The 17000-nt window shown below is 37.7% G+C and overlaps 2 protein-coding genes across 3 annotated transcripts in view; one reads left to right on the top strand and one right to left on the bottom strand.

The window, feature by feature from the left end:
• Positions 1-7491, top strand: part of LOC5579114 (dihydroceramide fatty acyl 2-hydroxylase FAH2) — a 29729-nt gene extending 22238 nt beyond the window's left edge. For both annotated transcript variants that reach the window (XM_001657263.2, XM_021855580.1), the window contains exon 5: positions 7229-7491. In XM_001657263.2, coding sequence (XP_001657313.2) covers positions 7229-7314 — 86 coding nt within the window. In that variant the 3' untranslated portion in view covers positions 7315-7491. The remainder of the gene's footprint in view (positions 1-7228) is intronic.
• Positions 7446-10537, bottom strand: LOC5579113 (NF-kappa-B inhibitor-interacting Ras-like protein). The gene is made up of 3 exons (XM_021855581.1): positions 10265-10537; positions 9841-10077; positions 7446-8402 (listed from the first exon to the last, which is right to left on the bottom strand). Exons 1-3 carry the CDS (start codon positions 10376-10378, stop codon positions 8100-8102), a joined length of 654 nt encoding a protein of 217 aa, XP_021711273.1. The 5' UTR covers positions 10379-10537; the 3' UTR covers positions 7446-8099.
• Between the last annotated feature and the right edge of the window lie 6463 nt (positions 10538-17000).

The following is a 17000-nucleotide window of genomic DNA, read 5'->3' as shown; positions in this document are numbered from 1 at the left end:
GCAGCATTTTTAAATACCTTCTTCTTCTTCTTCTTGACATCACGTCCTCACTGAGACACAGCCTACTTCTCAGCTTAGTGTTCTTATGAGCACTTCCACAGTTATTAACTGAGAGCTTTCTTTGCCTAAGTTGCCATTTTCGCATTCCTATAACGTGTGGCAGGTACGATTATACTCTATGTCCAGGGAAGTCAAGGTAATTTCCATTACGAAAAGATCCTGGACCGACCGGGAATCGAACCCAGACACCTTCAGCATGGCTTTGCTTTGTAGCCGCGGACTCTAACCACTCGGCTAAGGAAGGCCCCGATTTTTAAATACCATTAAAACAATTATTTGTTTGTATTTATCGTTGTGTCAATTTATTTATGTTTTATTCAATTGAAAAGCATGTCAACTTCACGTTTATCTTATTCCGGGCTCAATTTTTGTCGATAATCTCCTTAATCGCACCAACTAGGTTAAATTGACAATTATTGCGCGGTTAAGGAAGCAGCGCATATATTCAACAATCTGATTTCCCATCAATTGTTGTGACTTTTAATTGATTTGATTGATTTTTTTCCACATTCATAAACCTTTGCCAAAACCCAATTATTGCACACTTCGGGAACACCCGCATCCTATTAATGCATACTTTACAATATTGCACACAAGTTTAATTTTGCTTTTTGCGTGAAGTTGACTTGCTAATGTAATTGAAGACGGCGTTATTTAACATTCCAAACAACAAAGTTAACAAATTAGTTTGCATGATAATTCGATGAAATAATGATTTTATCAAAGAAACACCCAGTAGGAGTACAAAACTGCATTTTGTTCTGTCAGTTGGGCATTGCATATCTCGAGGCGTAATTCATAGCCAGTAAATAAGACTACAGCTGCTGGTGGTGCGCCAATTATTGAACGCTTTCATATTTACAAAGAAAAACTAATGTTTATGCAACCATAAAATAAATCTCCGTTTTCGTTGAAAAAAATTGAAATCCATTCAGATTTGGCTTTGGTAGAAGCTAGGTATTTTATGGCGGGAGAAATTTGGCTCATGATGTTACAATTTGAGTGCTACTTGAATTGCGCTGCAAATGATAGTTTAGTTTCGCTTTAAGTACATGGTTTTGAACTTTTTAAAGAGAAACAATCTACTCGTAGCTGGATGCAGTATTCATTAGTGTTTAGCATTAACATTTTAGTTTCAATTGGTCGGCGTTAAGTCAGAGGGGACCAAGTACAAAACTTGGGAAAATTGGATTATTTTCTCATTAGATGCGAAATTACCTTACGTCCGTTTCACTTTGATCAGATTTGATGAATACTGTAAATTGCGAGAGATATGTTACAAATTTACTTTGGATGATAATAAAAAAAAACGATAAAAGTGTGCAGCCAGAGTGGACCAAGTGTTGATTACCATAATAGCGAAAATGACCAGCGCGCTGAGGAATGCGAGGAAATGAAAAACATTTCAAGAGATTCGTCAGATTTTTCGACATTCTATCAGAGGTTTGGATTATGATTTTTCATGATTATCACTTCACATTATATTGCTTGGAATTAACATAAAGATGTGTTGAAATGTTGATCCAAAATTTAAACGACATCAAAAATTACAGAGCGTTAAACTTTAAACCCATTTTACTCAAAATTTGAAAAATGTCGCTTGGTCCACTCTGACTTAACGCCGACCAATTCATGTCAATAGAGTGACGCAAATTTTAAAATTTTGACTCCCCTATGCTTAAATCATTTTTATTATGGTAAATAGCATCCTCCCAAAGTTTGAAGTGAAGAAATTTGACTGTACACACGCCATTTGAAGTTTATATAGAGATTACTATGGAGAACGCCAACCTTTTGTGTTCAGCCCTCTAGGGTAACGTATATAACTTGGACATGCATATAATTTGGACAGGCTGGTCGTCCTATTCTCATTTACAATGAGATGAAAAGCAATTTATGTACGGAAAATCATGTATTGCATTATTAATACATAATGCTACTTATTGATGATGACTATTTTTATAACAATTACAAATTGGCTTCAAAAATAATAAAATTGTAAATTGTATCAACAGAACATCTGTGAAACCTACGAATGCAAGAGGATGTACAATTCAAGAACATACATTAAACGCAATAATAGCGTTCAGAATTGGCACTCATAAAAAGTTTAAAGGGTGCAATATGATAAAATATGTCTAAAATTGAAGCTAAGTTAATCTAAAATCTTAACATGAGTATATAAGCCATAAATCAGGTGGTGTCCAAAATACATTACGGTTTTTGTTCAGTTGATATAATTTGGCCATCTGATGAAACGCACTAGAATGTCGCATGCATGCATACTTGCAGGCGTATTTCGTGGATCTGATGATATTTGCTTGCATTAAATGAAATTATTGATTATCACGAATATATACATCCAATAAGCGAAAAAATGCATGAGTCACATGCAAACTCGTAAAACATTATGATATGACCTTTCTATTGAGAAACTATTGAATAGATATTGAGATAACGCCCCTGTCCAAATTATATTCACATGAGGGTGTCCAAAATGTATAATTGATGTCCGAAATGTATAACAGACAGGCCGCTAAAAACGCTATTTTGGCAGCTAATGCTACAGTTTGTAAGCTTTTTCTCCCCAGAAACTCAAATTATAATGATACATTAAGCATATAAGTATCATAACGTAACAAAATATTAGTATCTAAGGCAGTTAATCGATCGCCGTTTCCAGACAAATCCTTAGCCTGTCCAAAATACATAATTTACCCTATCTCGTCGTCATAATATTTTATAGAAAAGTGAACAAACTCTTCTCGTGTGAAATCCTTTCAGCTACAACTTTGCCGAAGACCACATTTCGATTGAACGTCAGGATAAATTGCTGTTCATAATCATAAAGTGGGTTTGTATTTTGCATGCTTAACCAACAGCTCGGCATGCAACAGTGGTGCTCCTGACGGGTAGAATAGATCAAAGTAATCCAGGCTACTATGTTCGACAGCAAAAATCAGTGTTGCTCTGAAAGTAATTAAATGATCTTCTCAGCATGATTTAGACTTTGTTATCATTGAAGAATTCTGGGAAGAATTCACATGAGAAGAGTGTTTCGACAACGGACCAGATTTTTAGCTTGCGAATGATCCTAGATAAATTCCGGACTCACATCTGTTTATTGATTTGAAGGCGGCGTACGACTCAGTGAAAAGAAATGAGCTTTGTCAGATAATGTCTGAACCTGGTTTTCCGGCGAAACTAATTAGGCTGATACGTGCTACGCTGAATGGTTCGAAATCAAGTGTTCGGATCACAGATGAGGTGTCAACGTCGTTCGTGACGTTAGACGGATTGAAGCAGGGAGACGCACTTTCGAATTTACTGTTCAACATTACACTCGAGGGTGCTATTAGGAGATATGGCGTGCAGAAAAATGGCACTATTATCACAACATCGCACATGCTTTTTGGCTTTGCGGACGATATAGACCTAATTGGAATCAATCGCAGGTCAGTGGAAGAGGCCTTCGCGCCTCTGAAGAGGGAGACAGCAAGGATAGGTCTGACAATTAATTCTACCAAAACGAAGTACATGGTTGCAGGTAGAGACAGAATCAGGCATAGTGGTGTAGGTGCTGAGGTAGTGTTTGATGGGGATGCGTTTGAAGTTGTTGAAGAATTTGTTTATCTTGGAACACTTGTGACATGTGACAACGACGTTTCCCGCGAAGTGAAAAGACGTGTTGCGGCTGCGAATAGGGCCTTCTACGGACTACGTAACCAGCTTAGGTCCCGCAGCTTGCAAACGTAAACAAAATTCACCCGAATATTGGCAAGTGGGCAATAATTGGGTGGTGTGCAATAATTGGCAATCTAGAGATCCCGTATCCCCTTTTTTAATTCGAGATGGTCGTTCGTTCGCAATGTTTCACGAGGTTATTAATTTCTACGAGTATCTTAACAAGGGTTTCAACATCTTTTCTCAGACATTCACGCTGTTTGACCAGCCCACTGTAGTCTTCCGGTAGATGATACACTCAATAAAAAATATTTTTTCTTCAGGTTTTGAACAGCTCGTTTGAACAAAGCACTGACACTAGGGCATCAAGAAGTCTATGAATCTCACAGAGTTTGAATCATATATTTTGTCTCGCCTTTTCAGCTGTAATCTTCGTGGTGAAACTACATCCCTTGCGTATTTAACATCATACTGCAATAATAGAAGCAAGCCAAGCAAACCGTGTCTCTTAGCTTTTTATAAAACTTCATACATAAAATGAGTGGCGTATTTCAAGTAAATTCGTATTCAAGTAAGTTTCAGAAGCGTCAACTTATACTCCATAACTTAGGCAATAGCTAAATAAATAAATGACTTACCAGCTCCTTCTATATGCCCTTTAATAGCGCCACCATGACAAATCCTAAACTAAAAAAAATCTCAGCGAGGACAGCAAAGTGTGTGATTAAAACGATAAAGACTCTGTATGATGTTCGATTTTTTAAGACACGATCGAATATTCTACACCAACGGCGCTCAGGCTGGAGTATAGTGCGTACCATATCAAGGTTTAAATGAAGAATACGGGTCCTATGAAAAAATCCAAATGTTCTTTACGAGATCCTGGTGATCGCTAACTGTATCTAGGAGTTTTTTTTACTGGATTCTGGAGATTTTTACGGATTGTATGTTTTCATAGTGGGCTTCTGAGATTGTCAACAGATTCTTGAGGGGGGGGGGGGTGTAATCTAGGTATTTCTATTAGACATTAGTAGTTTCTTGCGGGATCCTGAGAATGCATAATTCGTAAATTTTTAGTTGTAATCTAGTTAGTTTTCCTAATTCCCTTAAAACTTTTAGCAAGCTTTTGGATAGATGTCAATTCTTATCTGACTTACAAACAAGATCCTGAAAATTTTATGCAAGATCCTGTTGATTCCTAGCAAGCAACTTCAGAGTCCGCAAAATTTGTCACTTTTAGACCCCCTCCCACCCCCACGTAACAACATTTGTATGGAAAATTTTAAATTTTTGTATGGACCGTAACACTATGTAAGACCCCCTCCCTCCCCCTGTTGCGTTACGTAATATTTGAACGGCCCCATACCTGAAGATTCATATCAGGCTCTTGGGGTTTCATATAGGGATCTTGAGAATTTCTGTTGGTTTCATATGAATGATTTATAACATTGCATGTGTGCTCATCTTCTAGAACACAATTAAAACTCATTTCAAATTGAAGTGATAAGAAGCTTAGCTTACGGTCCACAGTTATAGATCTTGGGTGCTTATGCGGCTTGCGGGCCGAGGAATTTCGCATCCATCTTTTGGTGCCATATTGATGATGTAACGACAAACAAATAATATTTGTGAAATTAAAACATGGATTCCGATTTTGGCACGGTTCCATTTTTGGCAACTAAAAATTTCGACTTTGTTGCCAAAAACGGAATCCCACTGTATAACGTCATAAGTGACTATCTCGGGGATGAGATTCGATCCCAGGTCCTCGGCGTGAGAGGCGTGTATTCTAATCACTACACCAGGGACGTCCCCGGACATAAGCATACTGACAATCTTATGGGAATATTTAACTTCAGGTGGGAACCTTGAGATTTGTAGAAAAAAACGTCCTTATTGATTGGGTTATGTTTGAATTTAATGAGGACCCTCTTCAGAGCCCCAGGATCCCAACCTAAATCCCAAGGATTTCTACGGGTATCGCAAAAAACTCCGTTGGTATTCCAAAGATTCCTACCGGCATTCAGAAGGTCAGGCATTGCAGAATTAGCACGATCGAAGCAGGCAAAGAAAAACATCCCATCTGTTGCGGTACACGATCGTCATTGGATCGCAAGGTGTAACAAGTCTGATAAATGGAAGCAGCGAGCGAGAGCCCCAAAAGAGAGAGCGATGATACAATCCATTTTTCTCGCTTGTTTACCGTTGGGGATAGGTATTTTTCTTTAATGGCACGATAAACAATCCACGAACTTCCAATAGTAATAATGTACCCAGGCTTGGAGCATGTTTAGAGGGGTTTTATCATGCACTACTATCCCCCCCAATCTGATCAAAGTTGTAGCAGTATACGATAAACAGTCTCTCATAATGTGCAGCATGTTATGATAGTTACAGAGAGCGATTCTCTCAATTTTCTCAGGATTCAATTCCTGCAGAAGGTACATGACAGAATCTCAAAGATTTCCTCGGGAATCCAGCCCAGCCATCGAAATTCCAAAGATTTTCAGAAAATTTAAACCCGGTATTCCATTAACTCCCCCGAAATATGTTTTTTTATCGTAATTCCAACATTTTGTAAGCCTCCCAAGCCAGATAGACGTGAACCCCAGATTTCTTACATAAACTTCAGACAACCTATCGACCTATACTCAAAATGCCTATTCAATTTTGAAAATTAAATTCCCTGACTTTCACTGATGTTTACCACTTTTGAAGATAACCCGGCCCCGTCCCCCAAAAGATGGACATAATTTTTGAATGTTCCCTTAGCATAACAATTATTGTGCCATCGTTACTTTGTATCTGAGTAAACAATTCTTACCGTGTGTGAGCTTCTAGAATTGCGGGGTCTGCGATTTGCATAATGTTAGGCGATTTAAATACCCATTAAACATTTGACAGTTCAACAGCCGACTAAATTGGTTGAATAATCGGTCGATTGTTGCACCGACGCTTATGGAAGTTTAACACAGCGATCAACTGACTAATCGCTAGATTAAATCGGGTGACCGAGAAAATCTGATGTTTAGTAGGTCAACTTGCTTGGATTTAGTAGGATTGCGTCGGCCCACCCTATTAAATCGGGTGATATTCGGTTGATCCCTGTGTTAATCTTCCATAAGCGTCGGTGCAACAATCGACCGATTATTCAACCAATTTAGTCGGCTGTTGAACTGTCAAATGTTTAATGGGGTATGATACATTTCTGTTTTTACTCTTTTTCAATCTGTTTAAAAAACTACAAATAATTTGCAACAATTATCTTTAGTAAAATTACAAGCTGCTTCTATGATTACTTTAGTTCTAAAATACAAAAGCTTTGAACTTGATGCAGGATCCGCCAATGGATCGAAATATAAAATAACAAGTGAAGGTTTAAATCATAGTAATATTAGAATCGTGTTGTAATTTATCGACAGTTCGTTATCATTAATTAAGAAAATAATATAATACTTTTTTTTTCTCAAATCACTCTTTACAGGCTTCGGCATCAGCAGCACCATGTGGGACAAGATATTCGGCACACCGATTCTTCTGCGGAAGCTAAAATATCTTCTCAAATGGTAGACAAGGAAGCAATTTGAACCCTTTCTGTTCAAGTCATGCAGCAGCACCAAATTAAGTAATATCAAGTACTTACCTACTTAAGCAGTTAAAACTAGTCTTAGATTTTTCAACAAGAAAAAAAAAATACTTTATTGCAATCAAAATGTTGTAAAGCAAAATAAATGTATTTCGTTTCTATTGGGTTTGCTTTCCTTACTATTTGATATCAACTAATCCTAACTTTACTTTTCCGAGCCTTAATTCTAGTAAGTACGTTTTCAGGAGATGCACGTTTCGATAGATGACTAATAGGAAGCAGAATGCTTATAAACTGGGTGCGTAATGAACTAATACTTAAAAATGAACCTAAACGGATAAAAGAGGGTACACAAATGACGTAGCCTTCTCCTATTCATAACACACGATTTGTCACGAATCAAAGTATCGCTTATCCATCAAACCTTCTCAACTACTAAGTACAACTCGCCGGGCGTTGTAAATGCCCATTGAACTTAGCGTTCTAATTCGAGGATGCCGAGGCCTTGCGCCGCCCTAATGAGAATGGTGCTTCTTCTTTTAAATAATTTTTAAAACTCCATTACAATAAAGTGCAGTCTAACGGGTTCCCTGAACATAAAAGGAAAGAAACTATAATACTCTAGTAATAATTGCAACGTACAATCACTAAGAACAGCCCAATAGGCTCGTTCAGACCGTTTTAGTCTCGAGCAGGCAAGAGTCGCGCCATGTCGACTCCAACTCAAGCAATTTTTGGTTCCTAGTATAAAAATGCACAGAACATTTCACTAACTGTTGTCTACTTTGGAGGTTTTCTGTGTCAGTTGACGAAGCTGTGGGAAGCTACTCTTTGTCTGAGGAGGATACAATCGGCTGGCCAACTGCACGAATGGTTCGTACAGCGAAGCCCGTTCCATTGCATTGACGGTATAGTGTTTGATCCTCTCACGAGCGCACCAATTGTTGGCCCGCGTGAGATTCGATTCGATTGCATCGTTGTTCAGCTGATAATGCTGAGAGGAATTGATCGGGGATGATCCGGCCGAGCGGGTCTGCCGAGACCGCATATTTGCTATCACGATTATGAATATCTGAAACAAAGATTGCAAAAAAAACGGTGATGATTCACGAACCCGTTTTCAACTACAGGGCTGGTAGCGACTAGCGACTAAGGGCCGATTTCTTCACTTTCGCTTAAGCCGTAAACCAAGTTTACCCATATGGTTAAACTAGGTTTAAGGCCTAAGCGGTGGTGAAAAAAACCGCTTTTAAGTGTGTTGAAAATAGGACCTTCAGGACCTTTTGCCTAAAAAACAAACAGATATCAAAAAGAGACCAAACAAGAAACCTAACAAGAACTTAAAGAAAAAATTAGATTCCTAAGTGTATGATTTTTCATATTTTTCATCAATTTGCCAAGTTTCCTTCAGATATTACTCCGAAGATTTACGGACTTCCTTTAAGGTGATACAGTTTGGAATCAACTTTTCAGATTGCACTGAAACTTCGAAGTCACAAATCTCGCGAAGAAAACATCCAAGCACAGTGAACTGTTTATTTTGGCTTTGTGCACTAGCATCAGAAAATCAGAAACATTTGCCAACTATTTCTCCAGTTTAGTGCCTTTGAAAACGTGAGTAGGGGCACAAGTCGGCCATTGTGACGGCCATTTTTGGATTCCGAGGTGTTTCACCTTAAGAACTTCGTTTAAGGGACCTTCAAGAAGTCAATCTGTTATATTTGTAGAATTACCAAAAGGAATTCCGAAACTCCAGAAATTCTATGCGAAATTTCCCAAGGAAACCTTCGAAGAATTTTTCTAGACATTCTTCCTGGGATGTCTCCGAAGTAATGCCAGGGCGATTTTTCAGAAATGATTAGAGATTTAGTAGTTTATTTATCTTTTTTTTGGAACGTTGTGATGTGGGTTAACAGAGAACGGGCACTTCGTTCATAACAGATAGGTAATTAATTTTACTGCAAATGTGTTGTCGCCACCCTTTACAAAAAGTAGTTTTGATTTTGTTCTACTTCTGGGATTAACCGTGTATTTATTCCCGAAGGAATCCATTTGGAAATGGCTGGAAGAATAACTGTAATAATTGACGAAGGAATTCTAGGAAAATGTCTTCGGTAATTTTATTTTCTCCAAAATCTGTGGAACAAACTCCTAAGAAATCTATAAAATTTATCCTAGCATGAAAAACTTAAGAAATCGAGACCTTTCAAAAACGCACAATTGCAAAAAAAACGATGCAGTTCTCCCAAGTATGACATATTCATGTGAAAAGAAATACATTTGATCGGAGCACATTGTGTTCGTTTCTAGAATTTTGCACCAGGAATCATTACAAACGCAATGAAGAAAAAAGTGACTTTCAGATACCATTTTGGTTAAAATAGAGACTTTGAAGACATTCCATTAAAAATAGATTTTTTTGATACGTGCTTCAAAATAGATATGTAGTGACCAAGTCTATAAACAAAGACCTGCTACCAGCCCTGCAACTCGAAACCCGTATGACTCACTTCTTTTTTATCTTTATACTTATCGATATCACTCTTGATTCCACCGAGCATGTCCAAGCTGGATGGATCACTTGGGTCGTATACTAAAACGAAGGCATCCGGGTAGGACAGATAGTGTCTCGGCAGTTGAACACTGCCCTGAAGGCCAGCAGTGTCGTAGATCCTCAACGTATCTCGGCTGCCCTTTCCTGTATCAACACTTGCTACATAGGTGTCCTCAATTGTGCTGTGAATTTCCTGAAAAACATACATCTTCGTCATCAAACCTAATCAAACTCATGAATTCCAACCTAGCGCTAGCGGTAAATACCCAAGCAAGCACTCCCATCCCCAGGCATAAATTGCACATTAATTAGAGAAAGTCCAGTTATTCACCAGTTTCCGCTACGCAGAGTGAATTACTCATTGCAGCAGGGCTACTTACCGACTCGATGGTAACATTGCCGTAGATCAATTGCTCCAGAATGGCGGTCTTTCCGACACCTTTGGCACCGCAAATTACCACCTTGCCCACTTTGCTTATCTTTGAGGTCAACATTTTACGAAACGTTCAGGCAGCAAACTATAAAATTATCATGACTTTTAATTGGATTTTTGGTGAATTATCTTGACTAAAGCTGCGAAAGCGCTCAGGAAACCCGTAAACTGCATCAGTAGAAAATTTTCCCGTTGTTTACAACAAAGATGCGAACTGTCAGAGGAACTGTCAATAATTTAATAAAACGCAAACTTTGTAGTCGGAGTCAGCCCGTGGTGCTTTTCCGAAAGGTTTGTGTCTCAAGTTGGCGTGTTGCGTCAGAGAAGTCGAATTCTGCAGTCAACTTATTCTGGTACTTCAATGATTGAACACGCCACGCAAAATTCTCCTTCTCTGTCCCTCTTTCATCACGCTCAATTGACTGTCCTGATCTTTGACACTCACTGCTGGAATTGTTTAGATTTTTTTTATGTGGAGTTGAAATTAACTACTGGAATTGTTGACATTTTTTGACGTTAACTACGTCTTACGGCAATATACTGGGTGTCAATTGAAAATCTAAAATGTTGCGACCGTCACGAAATTATGTAAGATTTTAAATACTAGGGTAAATTATGTATTTTGGACAGGCTAAGGATATGTCTGGAATCGGCGATCGATTAACTGCCTTAGATACTAATATTTAATTACGTTATGATACTTATATGCTTGATGTATCATTGAGCTTTGAGTTTCTCGAGAGAAAAAGCTTACAAACTGTAGCATTAGCTGCCAAAATAGCGTTTTTAGCGGCCTGTCTGTTATACATTTCGGACATCAATTATACATTTTGGACACCCTCATGTGCATATAATTTGGACAGGGGCGTTATCTCAATATCTATTCAATGGTTTCTTAAAGAGACGATCATATCATAATGTTTTAAAAGTCTACATGTGACTTAGGCATTTTTTCGCTTATTGGATGTGTATATTAGTGATAATCAATAATTTCATTTAATGCAAGCAAATATCATCAGATCCACGAAATACGCCTGCAAGTATGCATGCATGCGACATTGCGGTGCGTTTCATCAGATGGCCAAATTATATCAATTGAACAAAAACCGTAATCTAATTTGGACACCACCTGATTTATGGCTTATATACTCATGTTAAGATTTTAGATGAACTTAACTTCAATTTTAGACATATTTTATCATATTGCCGCCTTTAAACTTTTTACGAATGCCTATTCTGAGCGCTATTATTGCGTTTAATGTATGTTCTTGAAACGTACATCCTCTTGCATTCGTAGGTTTCACAGATGTTCTGTTGATACAATTTACAATTTTGATATTTTTGAAGCCAATTTGTAATTGTTAAGAAAATGGTCATCATTAATAAGTAGCATAGTGTATTAATAATGCAATACATGATTTTCCGTACATAAATTCCTCATCATCTCATTGTAAATGAGCATACAACAACTAGCCTGTCCAAATTATATGCATGTCCAAGTTATATACGTTACCCTAATAACTCACCCATTTATCGGTAGATTTTCAATATTTTCCCACCAATCGGTTGGAAATGTATACAACATGTTACTCAAATGAAGAAAACTTTTGATTTTTGACGATAGACTGTCGAAAATTGGGAAAATGTCGACCTCTTTATCACGCAACCAAACTCGTTCCTACTGTCTTCCACGATTCCTTTGGGATGGCTAGTGCACTATAAAAGCAGACCAATTTCTGCTTCTTCGCGCATTCTTCTTTTGCCGTTAACTACGTCTTACGGCAATATACTGGGTATCAATTGAAAATCTGAAATGTTGCAACCGTCACGAAATTATGTAAGATTTTAAATACTAATAAATCAGCCATTTATCGGTAGATTTTCAATATCTTCCCACCAATCGGTTGGAAATTTATACAACATTTTACTCAAATGGAGAAAACTTTTGATTTTTGACGATAGACTGTCGAAAATTGGGAAAATGTCGACCTCTTTCTTACGCAACAAAACTCGTTCCTATTGTCTTCCAAGATTCCTTTGGGTTGGCTAGTGCACTATAAAAGCAGACCAATTTCTGCTTCTTCGCGCATTCTTCTGTTGACGTATACTACGTCTTACGGCAATATACTGGGTGTCAATTAAAAATCTAAAATGTTGGGACCGTCACGATATTATGTTAAAGTTTGAACTAAAGGAAGGCTGCAACTATGAAAATCGACTAAAATTCAAATGCAAAAAATCACTTGGCGTAGTTAACGTCATGCGGTCGTGTCTTGTACACAACCTCTGATTTTTATATGAAGTTTCGAGGTTAGGTCAGGCGTGCAACGATCTATAGTAGTTATCACGCCCAATGGTATGGGTACCCTAGTGTAGATGTAGTTGTGAACCTTAGAGGAAAACAATATGCACTCAGTCTTGAAAAACACCCAAAAACCGGATGTAAATTTTCCAAATTGGGTAATATTTCCATATGCATTTTGATGAGTCTGGAAAACGTGTGCAAGTTTCTTTGAGGAAAACAAAAACAAACTGTGTATGACGAGCGTATGCTAATCTACGTGTGTTCAAATGTCACTAAGCTCTATTGTTCAATCATAGAAATACTAGAATAACTGCATTTTTTTATTGATTCAGAAAATATGCCGAATTTTGCTGGATTTTTTATGCCAAAATTGAATCGATTTTTTGAACTTTATAAACATCTATGTTCTATACACTTTGTACCAGTGTTCGGATTTTGATCCGAATAAGCCAATCGAACCATATTCGGAGTGTATAAAGCTTTGATTACACAGTGCGCGCAATGCACGAACGTTCGCTCGAAAAAAATCGTTCAGACACAGACAAACAGACGTCACACTCTCACCGATGTCCATCGACCACCTTTTTAACGGCCGATTCAAATATATGGTAGGTGGCCAATCCACCACCCGCAGCGCTCGCATCGTTTTTGTTCGCGTTTGACGTTTAGGCACTACCGCCATCTGTTGGTCCATCGGCCAAACACACCGATTTTAGCATTGGGCGTACATGTCATCGTGACTATGATTTTGATCGGGATTTGTTCTAAGTGTTACGTCTGTTTGTCTGTGGTTCAGAGTTCGCGCGAACTGTTCGAGCCTCTGTAAGAACGAACTGTTCTCCATATATTACACGGTTCGAGCAAAGACGTACTCGATTCTACGACTGATGGTCGTAGTAACTAATATGTGGTCAATTCATTTTTCGTCAAAATGTCACTTCAATAGGGTCCTAAAATGTTTAATGAAATCTTGTTTCTATTTAAGAACACGAAAGAGCATGTTACTGCAGCTACTTTAGCAATTTTTCCCGCTCAAATAACGGCTATATCATATTTTAACTTTAATAGACCATTTCCGTCAGACCTTACCCCCTATTTTTATATTTTTCTTCGAAAGACGATTATTTTTTATGATTATTTACGCTTTCAGATCTAATTTATATGCATTCCCGTTTTCATTATGAATTTTTGAAAACTTGAGAATTCACCACATTTTGAGTAGTGCGGCACAGTTGTTTCAACCCTGTGGGTGAATAAAGTGAAGATATTTCCACAACTTCCAATCTCACCCCTGCGTTGAATGTTTGTAGACAAAACGAAATGTAAATGTCAAAACAAGCACGCGACGACCAAGGTTCTGGATTTACTCAGGTGGCACAGTTCATTGATGCGTGCCACTAGTTCTCTCTTTTACTCTCCCGCTGTTCTTATAGAGTAAATAGTGACGTCACGCTTTGCGCTGCATAAGAACTGCGGGAGAATAAAAGAGAAAACTAGTGGCACGTATCAATGATCTGCGCAACCTGAGTAAAATCTAAACATTGTACGACAAAACGGAGAAATCTGACACAACGGATAGCAAATACCGTTTGATATTTGCTACTGGTGTCGTCAAAATGTTCCAAAACCATATGACCCATATGAACCATAATCTCCCCGAAAAATCCTCCACGACCACAACAAATATCTCCTTCATCTTCCCGCCGGAAGCCTCTGCCATGCTCTGCGATAGTCCTCGAAAAAGGTTCTGCTCCCGGCGGCAAACTGGGGAAAATTTCACCGTGTTTCGATTACTCGATTCCAATTGAAGCTGCAGGGATCTGAACAGAATGATGACCAATCTCGAAAGATGCGATCTTCCGGATTTCAGCGAAAATTTCTTCGCTACCCTCAGCCAACCACAAGCAGGAGCCACATAGCCAAACGGAGCACACCACAGCAGTTACCGGTGATAGAGATGAAAAGGATACCCGCCGTTATCGTGGAAGATTCCGTCGGGCTGGATCTCTTCTACATATTTGAATACCGGTGGTGAAACCGAAGTTAAAAACATTAACGACGAGCAGCAGCACCAAGATGGTCTCCGGGATGGTTTTGTTGATTCCAGCCACGGCGGTATCTGTCATGATTGATCCAAATCAGCTGATCGAATATTCACCACAACGTGGAGACAAAAATCATAGGAGAAAAAGGGGTCTGATAAAAATTGGAGAGAAATAAATTGTAGGGAACCGTGGGGTGTACTGTTGTGCCGCCAGTTTTTCATTGTTTTTCAATAGTTAGAGGCTTCAAAACATACGTGTTCCTTGGGAAAGTTTGTCTAGTAAATTAACAGAAAGCATATAAGCCATTAAAAAAAATTCACTGAAATGGTCTATTTAAAAATTGGATCCATAAATGAACCTTGACACTTGAGATCAGTTTGATGTTCGCTTAACAGACAAAAACACCACAGGGCTTTGAGTTTTAACACTGGGGTTGTTCCTATCTGACATTTCGGAGTGGGCATCCCGGATAAAAAATACAATACAAAAACAATATAGCGTATTGTAACAGTACCATTCAATATATTGAAAATACAATACAGTATATTGTACAATGACAATACAATTACAGTACAATATATTGTTTTGAACAGTTCACTGTATTGTATATTAGATTTTGGCAATATAATGTATGGGTGGTTAAGTATCGTAACAATACAAATATATATTTTTTCTCATACATACATTTTGAAAATACAATACGATATATTGTTCATGTATTGTCTTGATTAGCAATTCGTGTATTATTTTACAATACAAAAACAATTCAACGAACTGTATTTCAATTAGTGATGAAAAGCATAGTATTTGTTTTTTTTTCTGGATTGTCCTCCAACTTACCGGATATTCGTGCCAACAGTAGCAAAATAATTTTAACTCCTTTGAAGTAAAGATATTTATCATGGTTGCATTCGTCGTTACAGCTAATGTCAAGTGACTTCTACAAAACTACTTATTTTTACTTTTTGAATATATTTCACCCAACATTTCTTGCTTTCTGAACTTGTTTTGTTTACTTCTTTCAGCCAAGCTACGCAGAAAAAAGCAACAGTTGTTTTACGCGAAAATAGGAGTTTGACCAAAATTGTAAGGTATAAAATCAATTAAAAACAATACAGTGTTCTGTTACAATATATTGTATTGTTTTTGAATTGTATATTCAAACAAGAATAATGTTGCTTCGACATTCAATTACAATACGCTGTATTGTATCCAATACGTTATATTGCACATTAATGGTTTTTATCCGGGATTAGAACCCAAATTTGGCGTATTCCATTGAACTTCGACGATGGGTCGGTGCTTCTCTTTCTGTTTTTGACAACATTGCTGTTGCGAGAGAGGCAAAACAACCCAACCGTGGGTAAAAACTAAATGCAGTTTACCCAAATTTGAGTAAAAAGAACTTTTTTTTTTGGGTAGTCTGATTTCTCCGTGAAGGTAGCAGCGTATAAAACAGGATAGCTCAAGCTGAAGATTTGAGGTGTGGCTTCGATGCATCTCGGGTTCATTCATATATTTCATAACGCTGGAATTGGTCATTTTGGACACTCACTCACCCCCTTGTAACGCTATTATTCAGTTTTTGTATGGGCCGTAACAGCGTTTGGACACCCACCCACCCCCTTCAGCGAATAAAGATAGAAAACTATACACGGTTGTTTGAGAATACCCTTTAATGGGTAAAAATTTACCCATTTCCGCTAGAAGTGCCTCTCCACATTCAAAGAGTAAACACGGTTTACTCTTTAACGGGTAAACGCGGTTTCTGCCACATGATGGGTAAATTTTTACCCTTTTTGTAAATCTCGCTTGCGGTACAAAAAGGGTAAAAATTTACCCATTTTTTAGAAGGGAAATGCAAATTATCATAACCTCAACTCTATTAATGTGTTGTAAAATATGTGTAAAATAAAATTGCCACATAAATACTTTTTTATTACAAAATAAGAAACATTATGTTACAAATATAATGAATTGAAACATAAATTTATTTAGCTCCTCCATTCTGTCAGTTGAGTGAGTTTTGCTGCTGCTGGCTGGAACCGAAGCAGGAACATCAGGAAAAACTGAAATATATGTGTAGTTTGAAATCAATATAAATTCATTAAACATTGCTGTATAAGCCGATAACTTACCTCTTTTTGAACGTTGTATTTACAAAAAAAAGGAAAGTTGAACTAAAGGAAGCAAAATTATATTTAGTCTTCGGAACTGCGCACAACACAGCTGCATCTATGGAATATTTTCTTTAACTATTTTTTCACCCATAAATGAGTTTTTAAATACCCATTTTTAATCTGCAGTAGCTAAACTATAATGGGTGTTTATTT

Source organism: Aedes aegypti, chromosome 3, assembly GCF_002204515.2.
Source record: "Aedes aegypti strain LVP_AGWG chromosome 3, AaegL5.0 Primary Assembly, whole genome shotgun sequence".
In the NCBI taxonomy this organism is placed as follows: Eukaryota; Metazoa; Arthropoda; class Insecta; order Diptera; family Culicidae; genus Aedes; species Aedes aegypti.
This window is presented reverse-complemented; position numbering and strand designations above follow the sequence as displayed.

Excerpts from the sequence above, each read along its gene's own strand:
- LOC5579113 (XM_021855581.1), bottom strand. The coding sequence starts at position 10,378 with ATGTTGACCTCAAAGATAAGCAAAGTGGGCAAGGTGGTAATTTGCGGT. Across the intron at positions 10,078-10,264 it reads GCAATGTTACCATCGAGTCG|GAAATTCACAGCACAATTGA; the intron begins GTAAGTAGCCCT and ends TATGTTTTTCAG. Across the intron at positions 8,403-9,840 it reads AGTATAAAGATAAAAAAGAA|ATATTCATAATCGTGATAGC; the intron begins GTGAGTCATACG and ends TCTTTGTTTCAG.